The sequence below is a fragment of the Rhamphochromis longiceps genome, linkage group LG14 (genome assembly GCF_057381845.1).
Source record: "Rhamphochromis longiceps isolate RC_006_pf linkage group LG14, R_longiceps_female_GT1.1, whole genome shotgun sequence".
In the NCBI taxonomy this organism is placed as follows: Eukaryota; Metazoa; Chordata; class Actinopteri; order Cichliformes; family Cichlidae; genus Rhamphochromis; species Rhamphochromis longiceps.
This window is the reverse complement of record NC_140570.1, coordinates 2,871,671-2,891,758: the sequence shown is the minus strand read 5'-3', so window position 1 is coordinate 2,891,758 and position 20,088 is coordinate 2,871,671. Positions and strand designations below refer to the sequence as shown.

Here is a 20,088-nt window from a genome sequence, read left to right as displayed (position 1 = left end):
TCATTAAAGGTAAAATATTCTGCATATTTTATATAGGTTCAACATTTCACTCAAAAAGTTCTCTTAATTTCACAATAAACGAAATCTAGACTCACATTCACCTGTTGTAACAAAGTTTCGAACCTACCTCAGTGTAGTGCATTTTCATTTCCCCACAGTCAGTACTCCTTATTTCTATTTAGACACATTTTGTAACACATTTCGACATTTTTGGTGCAATGATTGGCTGTCGTTGGAGTTTTTCTAGCCACATTAAATATAAAGGAATTGTAATAAATTTAACACATTGTATACGAAATCAAAGCGCTGGTCAGGTACATTAACATTAAACAAGTAAAGGATTTTTGTCTTCTGTTGCCATTTGTTATGATATGTGTTTGTTATCTGCCAAATAAGGAGCGCGGCTTCTTCACGGAAAGACGAGTGGGTGGTTGGTACATTGCTTAAATGGGCAATCGTCGGTAAATTCATCTTTTTACTTTATGTGAAGTGTGACTTTTTACTTGGAGCCTGTTGGTTCAGCATCGACTGCACAATGACGTCATTGCGTCAGCGCCCGTGAGTGTGAGCGTCGGGACGGGGGCACGGAACTGCTGTAGGGTCGACGAGTAGTCGAAGATGAAAGAGAAGGATGGAAATGAAACAGCGGTTTTTTAAATCGAGACACTGACTTGTCTGCAACAATAATATTCGCAGTGTCAATACGGAGCGAATGTTGCATGAGGACTCGCAGAAGAAGGGCTTCAATAGTGGTAAGGTAGTGAATGTAAGGAGAGTTGAGGAGGGCTGTAGCTTCTGGGGCTTTTTTGGAGAGGGAAAACAACATGGCTGCGGTGGAGCTCGAATGGATCCCAGAAACGCTGTACAACACTGCTATCTCGGCTGTGGTGGACAACTACAGCCGGTCAAGAAGGGACATACGGTCCCTCCCAGAAAATATACAGTTCGACGTCTATTATAAGGTAGGATTTTAGCAGTAAGGAGACTCTCAATGATGTGACAGCTAACATCCTGTGCGAGCTTCTGTGGTCGGCTGCTAACACTGCTTGCTAACGTTAGCGAAATGTCGGTAACGTTAGACTAGCTATCGAAAATTCCTCCTTAGGAATCTGATTTGGCTAACGAACAAGTTATCCAGCCTCGACATTACAGAAAGCTAGTGTGACAGTGTGTGTGTTGAAGCGAATTATTAAACTGCATCGAGACTGTCGCTAATTACCCAAGTATCCATTTAAATGAACTGGTTCCGTGATGTGTGGTGTTTTTAGTGTTGTCATGTCCAGGTCTGACCCACTTTGGCTAAAGTGACGTTAGCCGTTCTCACGTATAAAGCTCCTCGCTTACAACATACGTGTGCTTTTACAAACAATCACCATCAGCTTTCCATAAAGACGGACAGCTATATTAAACCACTGTAACCTCGACAGCGATTCTTTCCTTCTGATACGTGTAGTTGGTTAAGTGTCACACCGAGGTCAGGCGTGACAGACAGAGCAAGGATTTTAAAAACATGAAGGTCGCGAATACAGCATGTTTCACAGTTACTCGATCTTCACCCACCAGATAATTCCAGATGCCCATAAAATGTACACTAGGATCTGATATTTGTTTAATCTACGGGTGCATCTTTAGATCCTTTATTGATGTATACCTGATGTGTAACTCTAATACTTGGACGAAAAAAACCTTTAGTCCACCCAGTCATGGTATGCTAACTATTTAGTAATAATAAAAGTAACACCATATGTTAAAACCAATTGCGTGAGAAGTGTAAAAATCCTTTGAGTGTTCTCTTTGGGGTTAATATTGTAGCCACAAATATGTGCAAATGTGTTTGGAGATTTTGTTTGTAGTTGCATGTCATTTGGATTGAGGTTGTAAATATAAAAAATGTAGTGTAACACCAATCTATCAAACTGAGAGGCCTGTCCAAAGAACTGATTGTGACTGCAATAACAACAACTTGTCATCATTTCCAGCTGTTGAAGAAAAGATTTCAGACTTCTCAGCCATTTCTCTCCCCAGCTGCATATTTACAGATTTATTTGCACATTAGTAAATCTAGGTACACTTAAGAATGCAATTATAGCCAAAAACCATTTGCAGATTCCTGTAAACATCACAGTAGGCCTGTAGACAACCGAAGAAAATCATAGTCAACTGAAAACAGTTTTCAGCCAATCGATTGGATGCAGCGATCGAGGGAAATCTGCGCATCATTTTTAGATTAACTAAATAGGCCATAGTGCACTGAGTGTATTCAAGCCTCTCAGCTTTATTAGTTCAAGTAAACAAAGTGAACCTAGTTTGTTTTATAAGTATGGCAGACACCAGGTTAGTGTGCTGCTGTCCATATTCATATCTTTTCTGATATTGGAACAAAATCGTCAGTGTAAGAAGTAGGGCTGGGCCATATTATACCGTTCACGGTAATACCGGTATAATGTTAGGCAACGATAGGAAAATGAAATATCGCGATAGAATGGGAGTAAAACGCGCATGCGCAGTGCCTTTGTTTTCATACGCACATGGCCGATTGTTGAGTGAAACAGATGAACCAGAATTGGTTTGTAAAAATGGTGCAACTTCCGTGATGTGGAACTGGTTTGGTGTTTGTCCGTCAGATACACAACAAAGCACATTTTTTTGCAGAACATGCAAGCGGCCGTCGGACTAAGATGCTCTTAAATCTGGGAGTAATCTGGGTCCTAAACTCCGTATGCTTCAGGTCAAACGAACACTGCAGCATCACTAAGAGTTAAAAACTGTCTAAATTCTTTCATCTTTAATAAAACGATCAGCATTGCTGCTTTACCAGGTGTAACTATAAAGTTTAACTTCCAGGCATCCATGAAAACTAAAGTTATTACATTTAACGGAGTTAGAAGTTAGCAGGAAGCTAGCGGAAGTTAGCTCGCTAGTTTCGCTAGTTACCTAAGCATGATATTGCACGTTCTGACGGAGAGATTTCTGAAAAAAATCAAACGTACAGCTCTGCTATCACTTCCAACATAAATGAAGACAGGAAACTAAACAGCAGTGACATTTGTAGGGTTACTGAAGTTGGGCTAGCTGGTATATAATGATGTGCTACGTGATCGCTAGCGACACAGCTATGTTAGCATAACATAAACAGTGAAGCTGGAGGACGAACACTAACACTTTTCCACTTATAAAAGTTAACGTGAAGGTTCTTCATGGTTAGAGACAAATGCAATCGCATGGCAGGATGCTGTAAACGGACCAAACTTCAGTCAGGAGAACAACTGAGATAATCCATCCACAATACGAGGTTAGTCATTAATATACTGCAACAACATGGGAATAGAGCAGCTGCCAGAGAATTCAACATTAATGAATCAATGTTACAGAAGTGGAGGAAGCAAGAAGAATGAGTTTAATAAAGTTTGATTTATCTGACTGCTTTGTTTCGCTTAATGTGCCTTATAATCCCGTGCACCTTATGGTCCGAAAAATGCGTACTGCACACTGCAGTTTAATGTTGCAAAGCACCTCTTTTTAACTTCAGTGGATATTATACATGGTTATGCTCAGGATATGTCAGCCCATTTCTACTGGAAATGCCTTTTGGTTAAACTTTCAGCAAGGAATTTGCATTTGCACTGTTACATTTTTATAAAGCTTTAATGTACATAAAAACCAGCTTCTTGTTTAAGTGAAAATAAATGGAAGGTTGTCTTTTTGCGCTAGTAATGTTGTGGAGTTGTATTTTGTCTCGCATCAATTATATCGTCGGTTATATCGTTATCGCAAATTTTCAAATATATATCGTGATAAATTTTTTTGGCTATATCGCCCTGCTCTAGTAAGAAGTATTGTAGAAAAATAGTTACAGGCAAAAATGCCCTTATCTTGGATCGATCTTGATTTTCCCGAGAGATGAGGTTTCACATCCAGCTTGGCGTGGTTGCAGTTAATTTTACTGGCAGGTGTTAACCTGCAAACTGCACTGTGTCCCCCCCCAAAGAAAGAAAAAAATAGAGCTTCATTAAGACAGGGGGCCAATGGAGCTAAGAACTGGGGCAATTTGGTAACTTTGATTCATGTAGTCCTTCTGTTAATGTGCGCCTCTCTGTGTGTCTTAAGACACAGATGGAAAAATAATTAGTTTTACTCCACGTGTCTTAAGGCTAAGTTGGGAAGAAATCGGGCATTGTGGGTTTCTGTGTGTTCTGATGATTTATAGAGCAGTCACTGGAAATTCAAAACACTGCCTACTGACCAATCAGTGTTTAGGAAAATGGTGTCTCTTCCAGGAAGATCCCTTTGGATAGTAAGAGGGTCTGAAGTTTTTTAGTAGTGTCAGTTTGTTTTTCCCTGATGAGCAGTAGTAAGGGGAAATATTCTTTATGAATAAATATTCATATTCTGTGTTCCTTGATTATTATTATTATTAGGTTTTATTTTCTCATTGGTTGCAGATCATTTTAACATTAAATTATTCTCTAAAAAAAGGCTCCTCTTTGTACTTGTTGACCTTATTATATTCAATTTGCAAGCAGTGGTTTGAATTCCATTTTATTTATTTATTCTGAGCTTTTTTTCTCGCACCAACAACACGACAACAGCTGGAAAACAAACTAAACGGTGCTTTTGCAGTCTTGCTGACCAAAGTGCTTAAACGTTCAGATAAAGAAATGATATGCTGAGTGTGTTAAACTTACTTTGTGCTGCAGGTTCCAGATGGAGTCTTTCTTGAAAAACAAGGGTCAAGGTGACATAAAACCTTCATTAGACACTGTCAGTGGTTATGGTATAAAAGTTTATTATAAATTTTCTCTTGTCTAACAGTAAGAATTAAACCTTTAAGCTGTCAGTCAGCTCGTCTTCACACTTATGGAAAAGGGGAAGAGAGCATTTTCAATTGTGTTTGTATTGATTCATTAACATTTTAAAATACATGTTTATTGTCCTAGTGGGCACAAACCAAAGCCATTTCAGAAGCAACATTAAACACAGACGCTATCTGAAACGCTGCTGGGCAGTTACTTTAAAACCCATACAGACTTGAATGGGGAGAGAATTCTAAGTTTAGGATAGGATAGGCTTTTATTGTCATTGTACATGTACAACAAAGTTTTGGGTGGTCTGCACCATCTGTGCATTTCAGTGGTCACTGTGACAGAAACCCAGTAAAAAATCTTTGTTTTTCCCTGAAAGTTTTTCTTCTGCTACAAATGCACATAATTTTGTTACTTTCTTACGCTTTCGTTAACATTTTCTCCTTTTATATAATGACTCTGGTGCAAATCCAGCAAAAGCATGAATAAATATTTTCTGTAAATAAACCAAAATGGGTTTTTCCTTAGAGCTCAGATGCCCCAGTTCCCAGGAGAAACACACTGACATGAAGTCTGGGGCATGGACTCGATGTGCTCAGTGCCTCCTAACATGATTAGGAAAGCACAATAACACAAGTGCTGGTTTACCCATTTTGCTGATGTGTTTTTGATACGATATACTGGAGTTTTGCTCAGTGTGCTCAAAGTCTGCTTTGGACTAATTCATGTGAAAATGCTGCCACGAGTTTAAGTCATTACAATAAATTGAAGGTACAGCTGTAACAAAAGTGTCAGTTTTCATCAAACACAAGCTAGCATCTAAAAGCTGAGTGCTGTGGTACTGTTCTGTGTGCACTGTGGAGGTTCCTGTCAGTTTCAGCAGTTTGCTGAAACATAGCACATGGTGAATTCACCTGCACTGACACTGATTTTTACCAGTGTGCCAAATCATCCTGAGGGCAACATGAACATCTGTGGAGTTCATGCTAGAATTTTAAGCACCGTTCTAGACAATTGTCACTGTGTTTTTACACACACTATGAAATGGTGACACATAAATGGCGCACACACCTAATATCATGAAGTTGTCTTGTCCACACTGCACATGTTTTCCTGTTTCTGGTTCCCACTGCCCTCCACAGCTAGGTGACTACTTGTGAGTAGAGCGTTTGACTTAAATTACAAGCACTGAAAGGTTAAAGCTGCACAACCAAAATAACGCCCCAGTACAGCAGTGGCTGCAGTACAAGTTTTCATTAGGTGAGATTTCATGTAAGAACTTTGGAGAGAGACATCTGTGATTAATAGTTTCCGTCACAAACACCACTATGGTGAGCCATTCGTGTCAAGGATTATATGGATTATACTGTCTGTGTCCACAAGTGTACGAGGGTCTATTTAATCTGAGTGGTGTTGATTTTCTTATCAGATGTGATTGTGATGCTCTGTATGGACATTCCAGGCAGACTGCAAGCAGAGTTGGAGGGTGGGGTCCACAGCAGCCCACGTGCATGTCCATAAACAAGCATAATCCTGGCTCAGTATAACAGTTTCCAGCTGCGTGCACTTTGATGACAGGCCAGACATCAGCAATTTTTTTTTTTTTTTTTTTTTGTTTAAGATCCTGTTCAGCAGACAACATTGGTTGCATCACTTAAAGCAGAGTAAAAAATGTTCAGCTTCACTCCTGTAGTTACAGGTTAGACTGTCATTTACCTGCAGCTGAGACATTGGTTCCCCTGCACATTAAGAAATTTGACTTGTACCTATAGAGATGACATCTGTTGTATTGTTACTGAATCTCATTTCTCACTGTGTCTCACTGTGCTGTGCTCTCAGCTCTACCAGCAGGGTCGACTCTGCCAGCTGGGGGGAGAGTTCTGTGAGCTGGAGGTGTTTGCTAAAGTGCTGCGGGCTTCAGACAAAAGGTAAGAACATAATGGGGCCAAACTGTGCCCATCACTCTCCTAAAGTAGTTTTCACACTTCCACTGCAGTCCTGAGCAGGTTCAGCAGAGTCTGAGATTAACCATAAACTGCAAGTTGATTACCTTTGAGATCAGTTAACTCCGAGTACGTTCACCTTGAGTTTAGTGTGTGCGAGTAGGGAAAGAAAGCCACCTTCAATGGAGCTTTGATAGCACAATTCACCATGGCAACACGTTAAATGAAAAGCAGAACTTCTATCTTAATCCAGTAAAACGAGGAATATTAATATTCCTAACCTTTGGAGACCCTTTGGCTACTAAACATAGAGGAAGTATACAAGTATATGTCACTGTACACTGGGATGCTAAACTTTAAATTTAGGAGGGTAGAAAAGAGTCATTTTAATGAGCTCTGGCCACTTTGTCATCAGTAAAGATGGTATTTGGAGTTTGGTGGATGCCGGTTTTTTCATCATTCACCAAACTTGCATTTTCATTTGTTCATACTGGAATCCTCTTCTCTTTTTTTTTCTTCTTTTTTTTCCAACAGTGGATGGAACCAGTTTTTACACTGGAACCAAGCATAGGTTTAGTCGGGTGCCCTTAATGATGTTAAACATGTTTTTAGGTAACCAGAGAAATCTGTTTTTAGCTCTTTTGAAACTCTTGTCCACTCTGTTAAATGTAGTGTTAGGCAGGCTGATAGGTGTGAAACGCTAATGATGCTGGAACAGAGAGGAAGGAAGCAATGTCCATCAACCAAAACTCTAATATTGTGATTGCTTCCATCATATAATTTCTAACTAGAGAATTTAAGGTCTTGTTTGTAGATCTTTGAAAACACATTTGGCACCTATCATCGTAGACATCGTTTCATGTGAATCTTCTTTAGACTGAGGAATGCTCATATATGGAAATGAGATCCCTTCTGTATGACGAGGACATCAACTGCGTACACTGACCTGTTGTTCATTTCTTGACGGTCCCTTGTGTGATATTCTTACTGCTAGTTAACTGTGCCAGGTGTTCTGTACAGTAGGGATGGTGCCATGCTGTCTACGGCCATGACTGATAAGAATCTGTTTACGCTAAAAGCTGCTTGTGGACTGGATTTTTTTATTTTTTGTGTTTCCTGCAATTTGACTGTTGACCCGATGTCTCCCTTTGACTTCATCACTGCAGACACCTCCTGCACCACTGTTTCCAGGCCCTTATGGACCACGGTGTGAAAGTGGCCTCAGTTCTGGCAAACTCCTTCAGCCGCCGCTGCTCCTACATCGCCGAGTCTGACGCCCACGTCAAAGAGAAGGCCATCCAGTTTGGCTTTGTGCTGGGTAAATGTCAGGGCTGGGCAGTGGAGGCTTCAGATAAGCACTGTGTGGGATAGAAGTGCAGAGCTGTCCTTATGTTAGGTGGTTGATAACGTACAATATAAACAGCATATAATGTGGGCCATATTAGGGCTGTGCGATATGACCAAAATCTCATATCCCGATATAAGACCTCTATCGTCCCGATAACGATATAAATCACAAAAATGTAACATTTTCTGTAAAGTCTGTGAATCTCGGGCAGGTGAAGTGTTTCCAGCTGCGCGTCGTGTACCTGGAGTCGAGTGTTTTAACCGATGCATGAAACGATACATTTTTAGACATAAGTTGTAACGGCGCCGTTTTCTTTGTGAGTATTTATTACACGGCGTGCTGCGGGGAAAAGCCTGTTCTAACGTTTGAGTCTAAGGTTTATTTTTTAGCACCGGACGGCTCTTTTTTTACTTTTCATCTGTAAATAATCTCCATCTTTCACATGATTCAGTTTATTTTGAAAAGTCTCAACAGGATCTTGAGCTTTATTGTGAAAGGTTTATGTGGAACATAAACAATCGAACACGCGATGGTATTACCGTCGTTGTTGCTAACGACAACACATAAAAACAGGCGCTTGTCCGTCCGTAGTGTGGTTATATTAAATATAAGAGAAAGAGAGAACTTTAAGAAAATAATATAGCCACTACAGTGACATCAGAACATGAACAAATATTACCGTAAACAGTTTATTTTGCGACACCACGAAACAAACGAGAGGGTAAAATGAAACGACAGATGTTTTTATATAGTCATCAGATACATATCGTTATATTGAACAGCCCTAGGCCATATGTATTATGATAATACGTTATTATAATAATTGTCATGTAGGGCTAAACGATTATGGAAAATAATCTAATTGCGATTTTTTTGCCCCAATATTGCGATTGCGATGCGATATGCGATTATTTTTTAAGGTCTTTGTCTTCTGTATTATTAAACAAAGACAAGCAATACATCATATAGTATGGCCAATACTATATTACATTAATTTTAAACTGTTCTTTCCTGGAAGACAGACCTCTGTTATGATGACATGAGGTGATGCATGAATTGATGACTGACATTTTTATTTAACTTCTTCAATCACAACAGTATATTTGAACATACACAATAGTTTATTTTTAGCTTACAAACATCTGAGCATAAAGTGCTGACAAGGAACCCTGGTGTAAACATTAAAATGAAAGTCAGTACAATGTGCAGATTGCAGAAATATACATAAACAAAATCAGTGGCTTTACCACACTCAGTTTTTCGACATCTGTGAACTACTAGACAGTCATTCAATTAAAAAATAATATTAAATAAATAAAACTAATAAATAAAAAATACACACATCTTACTGATCTCTGCAGTCAGTAACATTACACATAAAGTGCAAACATAATAGCAATTGTATAAACACACACACAAACACGCCTTTAAAGTTTAAAGGCGTGAAATTGGACGGTCTAGTTCTGATTAGCTAATCAGAAGGCTAGTTCTGATTAGCGTCACCGCTGTCTCGGTGGAGTTTAATAAACTCGGCCGTCTGCTTCTTGCTATCTAAAATATAACCAGACACTGGTGTAAATTCTCGACTGTCTCATACTTCTGTTTAATAAGTTTTCTGTTTGACGTTTAGTCAGCTGTGTGAAAACCAAGGAGGAACCCACCCGGGGGATTAATAAAGTTTTATTTTATCTAATCTAATAACTTTAATCTCAGCCAAACCGATTTACTCACGAACAAACAAAACACTGAAAAAAGCCCAACAATAACATTTTTAGGTTGTCTAAGTGACTTATATATCACGTTTAACCCGAGCAGCGAAACTCCGCGGTGATCTGAAAATGATGTGCCGGGAGTTGTGCCGTTCTCGGCCGCATCAGTAACCCTCGAGCTCCCGGCTAGCTGTCGAGCTGGTGGGTAGCAGACGCCTCTGAAAACGTCGAAGCACTTTTGCAAATATGGGATATCTTGATAAACCGAGCAGATATTTGATGTTTACACAACTACTTTCTCGCCTGAAAATATGTTAAAAGTTTATTTTGTGACCCAGAAAGATTAGTATGAGTAATTTTAAAACTTAGTAGCGGCCGCCATTGTTGGAAACTGGAGTTTGGCTGGGCCGCGCTATGAATTCTGGGATATGGTAGTAATTTGGACAGCCGCGCGTCGCTGTGACGTAATCGGTCTACAAATGCGGCCTCAGGAGGATGCAGCCCATGAATTTGGACATGTCCAGAGTATAATCGCAGCCTTTGCGGTTAGAAAATTGCACTTGATCATGTCGCGATATTATCGCAAATGCGATATATCGTTCAGCCCTATTGTCATGTCATTGAGAGAATTTAATATTTGAGCAGAGTTCTAGCTCCCATAGATCTCTGAAACATTAGTCAGTGAATTCCAGATACTCCCCATCTTAACTCATTATGTGTATAAAGCACACCTGTCTGCAGAATCAGTTTCTTTCCAGTTTCTCCACCAAAGAACAAAAGTCTTCCCACATGACATTAACCCAAAACATACCAACAAGGTAACAAAGGAGAGGATAAGAAGAAGCTTGGCATTCCTATATGAAATTTGTGGAGTGAGCCGAAGCCTCAAGTTGCTAAGCAACAGCCAGGTTTTAGAGTTTCTGTAAAGAGCAATGGGCCAAAATCCCTACAAGAAACATCTTACTGCTGTGCTTCCCAACAAGGGTTTCTCCACCAAAATACTAAATATTTATTTCACTTAGAAACTGATTTGCATGTCATTAACTTTTACATAATGTGTGTTTCTGGATTTTGGGTTGATATTCTCTGTGCCTTAAAACTTTAGAGCAGGGGTGTCAAACTCAAATACAGAGTGGGCCAAAATTCAAAATGGAACAAAGTTGCAGGCTAACATTAATATTTATTGAAAAAAAAATCTTCCTCCAGATGTAAGAATGAATCTTTTCTTATGGACTCAAATAGGTTTTGCTGGAAAACTGAATATGGAACAAGCAAAGTATTAGTATTATACAGCTAATATATATATTAGCTGTATAATACCAGTAGGCCAGCTCTAATAATAATTTGGTATGGCTTCGCAGGCCAAATGTAATTAGGCTGCGGGCCAAATTTGGCCCACGGGCCAGAGTTTGACACCTATGCTCTAGAGATTTCTTTCTAAGTGACCAAACTTCCAGTCAAAGTTTGGTTTTCTTAAGACCCTTGTGCTATGACCAGCAGACACCATAGTTGTTAGGCAGATGACTGTCATGTTTCTGTTTGTAGGTGGCTTCTTGTCTGATGCGGGCTGGTATGGAGATGCAGAGAAAGTGTTTCTGTCGTGCCTGCAGCTGTGCACGCTCCACAGTGAGGTCCTCCACTGCTACCGGGCTGTGGAATGCTGTGTCAGGTCAGTGTCAAAGAGCTGCTTTTATTCACCAGGGAACTCTGTGTCCTATAGTTACAATACCATAATTGTTAGATGTGCCAGATATGATGTTACACAACATGTGTTTTCTCCCAGAACACTTAGGCGTCTGACAGCACAGCTTGAAATGTTAGTTGTGAATAAAAGCCACTGAGTGATTCATATGAAGAGCTGTTAAACAGTCTGTCTTTACATTTTTTTGATTCTTATCAGATGAAAACGGATAAAACACAGAAACTGTATCTCATCACAGACGGTTAAGCTTTCCTTCTGAGTGGAAGTAGCAGCTATCTGTCATGGAGTAACAACACTGTAACTGTTATAAACTAAAACAGCAACATTGTTAGAAGTACCATGGGCCCATATTTAAGGCCTTGTATATAAATGAATCCTAGCAAATGGTATTAATGAATAAACTGAACACTGTAGAGCTAAGAAAAAGCTGCAAAAATGTTTGATCCAGATGTTTCTGTAGCATATTTGGTCCTGACGGGTGTGTTGACCGGGCACAAACATGTAAGCTGTGGTACAGTTTTATATGAGCTCTGCTGTCTCTGTAGTGTGTAACCGAGTGGGTGTGATGGGTTGTCCGTGATGGAGAGCAGTTTGTTCAGTGACCGCCTGTCCCTTGCTGCCCAATGACGATTCCAGATTAGTTTGTTGATCCTGCTACATGTCTACCAGCATCCCGAGAAACTAGAGACTGTTCATCCGCCTGTTGTACACAGCATCACTGTTGGGTTCTCCAGTTTAGTGTCCAGTCATTTAAGTGAACTATGGAAGTCAGCAACCATCTCTTTGTCCTGGGGACGTTCAGGAAGGGGAGATTTTTGTTGGACCATCCCACAAAACGTCTCACCAGTACCTGTACTCTGACTCCTGCCCACCCAACCACTGCAGTGTCGTTAGAGAGCATCTGCATGTGGCTCGATTCCCTGTTACACTGGAAATCTATAGTGTAGAAAATCAACAGGACTGTCCTGTGTGGTGCCCCAGTAGCACTAACACCACATTAAAGATGGGCTTCACCATCCATACAAACTGAGGAATCCAGGAGACGGTAGCAGTGGTGACAGCCAGCCTGAGCTTCTCTCATACATGCACACACACATGTTGCAAATTGCGGAAAACTGAATCCAGTTATTTTCAGGGAAACCAGTGCAGCAGTTTCCTTCCACAGCTTTTGTTGTTTTTAAATTGACAGTTATGCAGTAATACAGCAGATAAGACTGAGACTGAAGCGTCCCTGTCTTCTCTCTTCAGGCTGCTTCATGTCCGTAATGGAAACTGCAAGTACCACCTTGGGGAGGAGACCTTCAAGCTTGCTCAGTCTTACATGGACAAACTAGCCAAACATGGCCACCAGGCCAACAAGGCAGCGCTGTACGGCGAGCTCTGTGCCTTGCTCTTTGCCAAAAGCCACTATGACGAGGTGTGTAGGTTTGACCACTGAGGTGCTTTACAGTTTTGATACTGAGACAACTGAAAGTCCTTTCTGTCTGCAATGACCTTGTCTCTCAGGCGTACAGGTGGTGTATAGAGGCTATGAAGGAAATTACTCCAGGGCTGCCTGTCAAAGTAGTGGTTGATGTCCTTCGCCAGGCCTCCAAGGTAACACTCACACATGTATTTATCGCTCAGATCAGTCTTTGTCTGAATTTTTACACTAGTCTTCCAGACACATGTGTAAACTGTGGATTGTCTCTTCCCTGCAGGCCTGCGTGGTGAAAAGAGAGTTCAGAAAAGCAGAGCAGCTGATCAAACATGCAGTGTTTCTAGCAAGGTAACCCGCTGGGTGTAATGAAGACTCGACAGGGTACTTTCTAACATCGCAGTTTCTGACTGAAAATATTGTCTTACAGAGAACATTTTGGACACAAGCATCCCAAGTACTCCGACACGCTGCTAGATTATGGATTTTACTTATTAAATGTGGACAACATATGCCAATCGGTTGCTATTTACCAGGTACGTAGAGCGATGTGCTACAGGAGTATGCTCTTGTTTTCGGTGATGTTATTTAATTCAATCTTGTCTGATGTACAAATCCCAGACAGCGCTGGATATCCGACAATCGGTCTTTGGGGGGAAGAACATCCATGTTGCCACAGCCCATGAAGACCTAGCCTACTCCTCATATGTGCACCAGTACAGCTCTGGGAAATTTGACAATGCTCTGTGAGTGCATCTTCTAAACTCGGCTAATTACATTCCTCATGAGCTGCCTTGTAAATGTAGTCCAACACCCAAAGTCAGACTCTGGTATTTGGGTAATGTGTATGCAGCTGCACATATCAAATGTTTAACTGTACACACGGGCAGACGTAAAGATGACTGGAGATGCCTGTTGTTTGTGTAATTAATCATGTGATGCTCCTCGTGTATACAAAGGCTGTGATTCAGCATTGCCTAATGGTGAGACCTTTGATCCACTTTTGGACCGTATGAGCTGCAAAACAACTTTGTTCAATGGAAACACTTGATATTCTTGGAAGTGTTTGTCCCCAATATGTAGAGTTTCCAGCCAAGTCTGAGTTACACGACTGAGTGCTGTGTTTGTCCCTCAGATTCCATGCAGAACGTGCCATAGACATCATAACTCACATTCTGCCTGAGGACCATCTTCTGCTGGCCTCCTCTAAGAGAGTCAAAGGTAAGGCAGGCAAAGTGGAGAGTAGTATTATGCTCTTGTGTGTGTGACTGGCTGCTTGTAATAAAGTACCTTGAAAGAACAATTTAAAACTGGTTCTTTGCTAAGTTGTCTATTCGTAGGTCAAACTTTTGTGGTTTGACAGATTAAAAAAACATTCAGCAAGTGAGTGAAAAAGCAGCCGATGTCCAAACAAACAGTTTGAAAGAGCTTCAGGACGCCTGGAGAATTATTGATTAAGACCAGTTTACATGGAGTCTGAATCCTTTAAAACATAAGAAGTTAGGGATAGCTCAAGACTTTTGCACAGTGCTGTATCTGTTTGAAGCTGTGCATTATGTCTTATAGACTCTATCCGCGTTTGCTTGTTTTTCCCCAACAGCCCTGATTCTGGAAGAAATTGCCATCGACTGTCACAATAAAGAGACAGAAGAGCGCCTCCTGCAGGAGGCTCACGACCTGCACCTCTCCTCGCTGCAGCTGGCCAAGAAGGCTTTCGGAGAGTTCAACGTACAGACAGCCAAACACTATGGCAACCTCGGACGACTCTACCAGTCCATGAGGAAGTTTAAGGTGAGGAGGACATGTGTGGTTTGTAATATTTGACACAATAATTAAAATTAAGGGGCATAAACCATCCCAGCGTGTGCCAGTTGTGCTGCCTTGTGATAAAAATAATCTCAGTGTAAGAAAAGGTCAACGGCAGAGAACAGCTATTCCACATTCACCTCATCTTGATTAAGAGATGAGTGTTTGTGTGAGAGTGAGTCACATTGTGCTTTTACAAGCACAAACCACTGTTTGTGGGAGACTGAATGGTTTTTGCTATTTAAAGCCAGAAATGATGAGATGTGAAATATTGTCATTGCAGTTGGCTGGGATTACACAAATATCAGAGTGGTGCACATTTATAAAGAGTGTGCACCAGTCTTAGATGCTGTCTTTGGCCTATAAAAAGCCAGAGTGGAGGTTAAAAGTAATCCTGCAGAAGTTCTAGTCTGCAGCTGAAATGACTTTGGGCAAGTATCTAATATCCTGCTGTTAATGAGAGACTGACTTGGGACTACACGTTATTCCTTTTAGTCCATTGGAAATGGACTGGAAAACAATTTAAGTGTGAAAGGCCATAACTTGCTTTCAGAGTGTAATGTGACAACTTTACTTTGACCCAGTTACAACACTTACAGGCACTGAACCACTTTTTGTTTTCAGTGGAAACGTAGCTGGATGTTTGATTTATGGGAAAGGCCATGGAAACCAAATAAATATTGCCTTTGAGTTTTGTCTTTGTTTGTGATTCATCTCTCTTTGTCTTGCACACGTATTTGTGTAACCAGGAGGCAGAGGAGATGCACATCAAAGCCATCCAGATTAAGGAGCAGCTACTGGGCCACGAAGACTATGAGGTGGCTCTGTCTGTGGGTCACCTGGCCTCCCTCTACAACTATGACATGAACCAGTACGAGGATGCAGAGAGGCTCTATCTGCGCTCCATCGCTATCGGTCAGTAAGAGCAGAACAAGTTCACGTCCATGTTTTTAGTGTCACAGTAAATGAGGCCCAAGGCCTGGGTCCTGATGTTGCTTCGTCACAGAACATGTTGTACTGAGATGCATCATACTCAACCTACTTCTCAGTTAATTGCCAAGTTTTGCTGTTATTGTTATGTAATCATTTATGTAGAGCTGACATTAATCAGTCCAACACCTGACGTTACTTCGCTACAATGGAAGAGGGTAACATTATCAAAAACGGGGCTCGAGTCAGAGAGACTGAATGAAACATGGTCTGTGATGTTTCTGTCTTCACAGGTAAAAAGCTGTTTGGCGAGGGTTACAGTGGGCTGGAGTACGACTACCGAGGCCTGATCAAACTCTACAACTCAGTGGGAAACTACGAGAAGGTGTTTGAATACCACAACGTACTGTCCAACTGGAACCGGCTGAGGGACCGGCAGTTTGCAGTGGCGGATGCCCTGGAGGACGTCAACACTACACCCCAGCAGACCCAGGAGGTGGTACAAGCTTTCCTATTGGCCCAGAGCCTAGGCCCCACCCGCCCCTGTCTCGGCTGATTGGTTGACCGAATGAGAAGGAGAAGAGAGGAGGGAAAAGAGACAAGTGGGTGGGTTTTAGCCTGGTGTGGACATGATTTGAGCCCAAAATGTGATGCTTCAGTTTCACACGGATTAGTAACACAGCAAATTCAAACATCACTGGCAGCTTGGTTGACTTTGTATGCTGCCAGTACACACACACAGACATACACACGTTTTCATGGAATAAAAAAAATAAATAGAGAAGACACTTATCAAACCTCATCAACACACTCTCACCATCAAGATGCAGTCACTGCGTTTCTCCAACAGAAAGAGGACACATGCCCGAGACTGGGGACTCGAAAAGAAACGTCAGACGTCCTATAAGGATGACGCACGACCTCCTCGCCTCTCATCTCACTCGCCTTTTTCTTCCTGGACAGCAGTTTTGCTTTTGTACCGTACCAGTGTAGCTCAGATCTCCGGGAGCGAACCCGTGTTCTCAAGAGCTGCACGACAGCATCTGTGGAATACCTGCACATCCATCAGCATCACTTGGCAGATCACAGCTGGAAATAGTTGGATATTTTTGACACTTGTACAGTTAAAGAAAATACAGATTGTACTCTTGAGTTTTATTTGAAGGCTTTTTGTTGTTGTTTTTTTCTTTGCAATTAACTGAACGCGAACCCTCAAAGTTGCGTGGAGGAGAATGTGATAACACCAGGTGTGGTTTTTACACACAACAGGTTTTCACAGGTCTTTTTTTCCAGCTTAGTACTGACATAGCATCATTAAAATGCCAATAATTTATATGCAAACATATGTTTATGTAGCCCTTTGTTTAAGTTTTCTTACTGAATGAGAAATGGCTCAACACTATGATAACAAGGGACACGGATGGGAGGGCAAAGAGGAAGCTGCTACATGTGCAAAGGCTCCGCAGCCTCGCTTTGTTCATCTTGAGGCTGTATGTGTGAGTGAGTGAGTGGAACACAACTCTCGGTGCCAAGTGCTCCACCGATGACTACCAGCCTTACACCAGCTTGCAGTTATCTGTCTGTAGACGGACCCATATTTTGAAGTGCTAAATAAACTATTATATCCTTAACGGCGCTACAGTGGGGACCAATATTGTGTGCTTGTGTGCGTGTTTGCATAGCAGCCTGATTATTGTGCATGTGGCCTCTCTGCTTCACACCCTCCTGTCAGAAAATCCCATTAAAGTTCCTGATATGTTTTTCTGTTACTGGCCCATCGTTCAGAGTCTCGCTGTCCAGAATCTCATCTGTTGCTTTATTTAAAAGCTCAGCTTCGGCTGGTTTTCAGTTTTACTCGACATCTTAGCTCTATAACAGGGGTGGGGGAACTCCAGGCCTCAAGGACTGGCGTCCTGCAGGTTTTACATGTGCTTGATCCAACACAGCTGGTTTAAATGGCTAAATTAAAAAGGTTTCCAGAGGCCTGACAATGAACTAATCATTTGATTCAGGTGTGTTGACCCAGGGTCATATCTAAAGCCTGCAGGACACCAGCTCTACAGCTGCCATGTTGGTATTTTAAAGCTAACTTAGGCTCTCTAGTGGACAAAGTATGCAACGGCCATTACATACTTTGTGCCGAAAGGGCTTTAAAGGAACATGTTCTTATTTTTAGACTGTAATATTGTATCTTTTCATTATTCTCAGTTCTAAATAATCCTTATTGACCTTATCCTGAGCCTTGGGGCAGCCACTCAAGTCAGTGTCTATCTGAAAACAGCTCTTTTAGTGCCTCTGTCTCTCTTAAAGCCAGCTCTCTTCTGCCTGTCACACACAAATAGTTTGAACAGCAGGTGTGTAGCCAGAGCTGTGTGCGTGACTTAACCATGTTAATGGGTTTGGCTCACTGACATGAGAAAACAGAACATTTGAACACCTAGTTGGTCCATTTTAAACCTGTTTGGATTTTCTTCTGTATATTTGGAGTAAGCTACAGTGCTGCGACAAAGTATTTGCCTCCTGATTTCTTCATTTCATGCATGTTTGTCACACTGCAGTGATTAAGATCATCAGACAACATTTAAAATGAGATAACATACGTTTTTAATTGATTTGTGATTTTTGGTGAGGGACAAAAGAACCTACCTGGCCCTGTTTGAAAAAGGAAAAAAACAAAAACAGCTTTTCATAAAAAGAACATCACAGTAAGAGCATGTGGAGGGAGTGGGAGTGGAAGTGGGCTGCTTGGATGATTAAGGATCTGGATGGAAAAAGGAGTTCTGCTCTCGACGTACAGCTCGAGCGTGCTCGGGTTACGCAGCAGAACAACACAATCCCAAATATACCAGCAAGTCCATGACCTTAACAGGTTGTTCATGGCCAACACCCCACCAGTGCTCCTCCATACTCGACCAGTTTTTAGACTTTAGGCCAGGTAGGTTTGGATAACTTTTTACCCTTAATCCTAATTTTGAGCTTATTCTGGTTATGTCTGTGTAACATTAACAGTTGTATGATGACCTGAAAGTGAGACAAAAATGCAAAAAACAATGTATATATCAAGAACGGGGCAAGCTCTTGTTCACAGCACTGTTTATGTACCTGTGATCCTGTAAAGCCTTCCACTGCAGATGCTTTCAGTCTAATATTTAGTCCACAGTTTGGGAATCACCAGCTTCTCTGGATGGGATTTTTTCGTTAGTGCAATTCTAACATTACACATGGACCCTTGTTTCACTAAAGCAGTCTGTCAATATAAGAGGTGAAGGAGAAATGAGCGCTTAAAGAGACGCTGCGTAACAGTGGCGTGAAGAAAGGCATGGACGCATGCTGTAGCAGATGAAGGATGAGATTTTGCACAGTCGAGGCTGAACACAGGCTGTGGAGATTCTGTGCAACGTTACTGAGAATGTGATGCCATGGATGAATAGTCCGCTGTTAATTTAGTATTTAGTTTGTTTTGAAAAGAACGAATGAAGAAAACGAGCTTTGCCTTGCTGTTGCTTCAGTGCTGTCAATGTCTCCCTCTGTAACAGTGATGTGAGGGGCTGTAGCTGAGGAGGAGGTCCAGCTCTCAGCTAAACACTCAGTGCTTTGGCTTAAATAGACCCCCCACCCCTCCACCTCTGAGTAGATTTCTTATCTACAGACTTTACTTGTAAACAGGTGCATACAAAGAGAAGGATCATGAATATTTCTTTGTCTTAAAAAGTGAATCATGGAGAAACTTTGCATGATTTGACGTGTGTGCTGTGAGGGCTACGTCTGCATCTTCTCCAGAGGATTACAAAACAGGTCTCGGCAGCAGTTTCTAATCCAGCTTCGGCTGAGGTGCAAGTTCCTTTTTCCTGCTTGGCCAAGATGATCTGCTGATGTCTGAAAGGGAATAGTGTAGTTCAAGTGGTGGTGTCGGGGGTGGGGGGCGCAGGACAAAGTTCAAATTGAAGCTGCGATGTCTCCAACAGCCCGCTTCTCTCTTCAGAGTTCAAAGGAGACGTGTGGGATGTGTTCACTGTTGTCCTGTTACTGCTTCACTGTTAGCTTCAAAAACATTAAAACATCGTTGACCATCACAGTTTCCCTCTTTGCTGTCCGTCAGCTGTACACATCTGGACTTCACCATCCCAGCAAACAACAGGACACTTTTACACTGATGAGATGAAATATTCAGTTTATTTGATTTCAGTCCTTCAAGTTTTCTTCCTTTAAATCTGGCTTTAAGTATAGGTGAGTTATAGTGCATAATACAGCGAGTGGAAAGGAACTTCAGACTTTACTTGGAAATTGCCATTTTTGGCAATTGCCACTACATTTCACTGTGAAACTTTTACTCCTTTTATAGACTAGCCTTACAGCTTCCATCACTGACATTTTACACACAAGACAGATTTTAAAGGGTTAGGATTGCTGCTATACAAATCATAATCTTTT

General features: G+C 41.4%; 1 protein-coding gene across 1 annotated transcript; it reads left to right on the top strand.

Annotated features, from left to right (window-relative positions):
* Positions 1 to 547: 547 nt before the first annotated feature.
* Positions 548 to 19,730, top strand: appbp2 (amyloid beta precursor protein (cytoplasmic tail) binding protein 2). Its single transcript, XM_085381044.1, has 13 exons — positions 548 to 962; positions 6,642 to 6,730; positions 7,912 to 8,063; positions 11,348 to 11,471; positions 12,753 to 12,921; positions 13,011 to 13,100; positions 13,205 to 13,272; positions 13,352 to 13,457; positions 13,543 to 13,667; positions 14,057 to 14,142; positions 14,522 to 14,712; positions 15,477 to 15,642; positions 15,951 to 19,730. The coding sequence occupies exons 1-13, from the start codon at positions 825 to 827 to the stop codon at positions 16,211 to 16,213; spliced, it is 1,767 nt and encodes a 588-aa protein (XP_085237170.1). The 5' UTR covers positions 548 to 824; the 3' UTR covers positions 16,214 to 19,730.
* Positions 19,731 to 20,088: the final 358 nt, after the last annotated feature.

Coding starts and splice junctions, on each gene's coding strand:
- appbp2 (XM_085381044.1), top strand. CDS start 825: ATGGCTGCGGTGGAGCTCGAATGGATCCCAGAAACGCTGTACAACACT. Junction 14,713..15,476: donor AGTCCATGAGGAAGTTTAAG/GTGAGGAGGACA, acceptor TTGTGTAACCAG/GAGGCAGAGGAGATGCACAT. Junction 15,643..15,950: donor TCTGCGCTCCATCGCTATCG/GTCAGTAAGAGC, acceptor CTGTCTTCACAG/GTAAAAAGCTGTTTGGCGAG.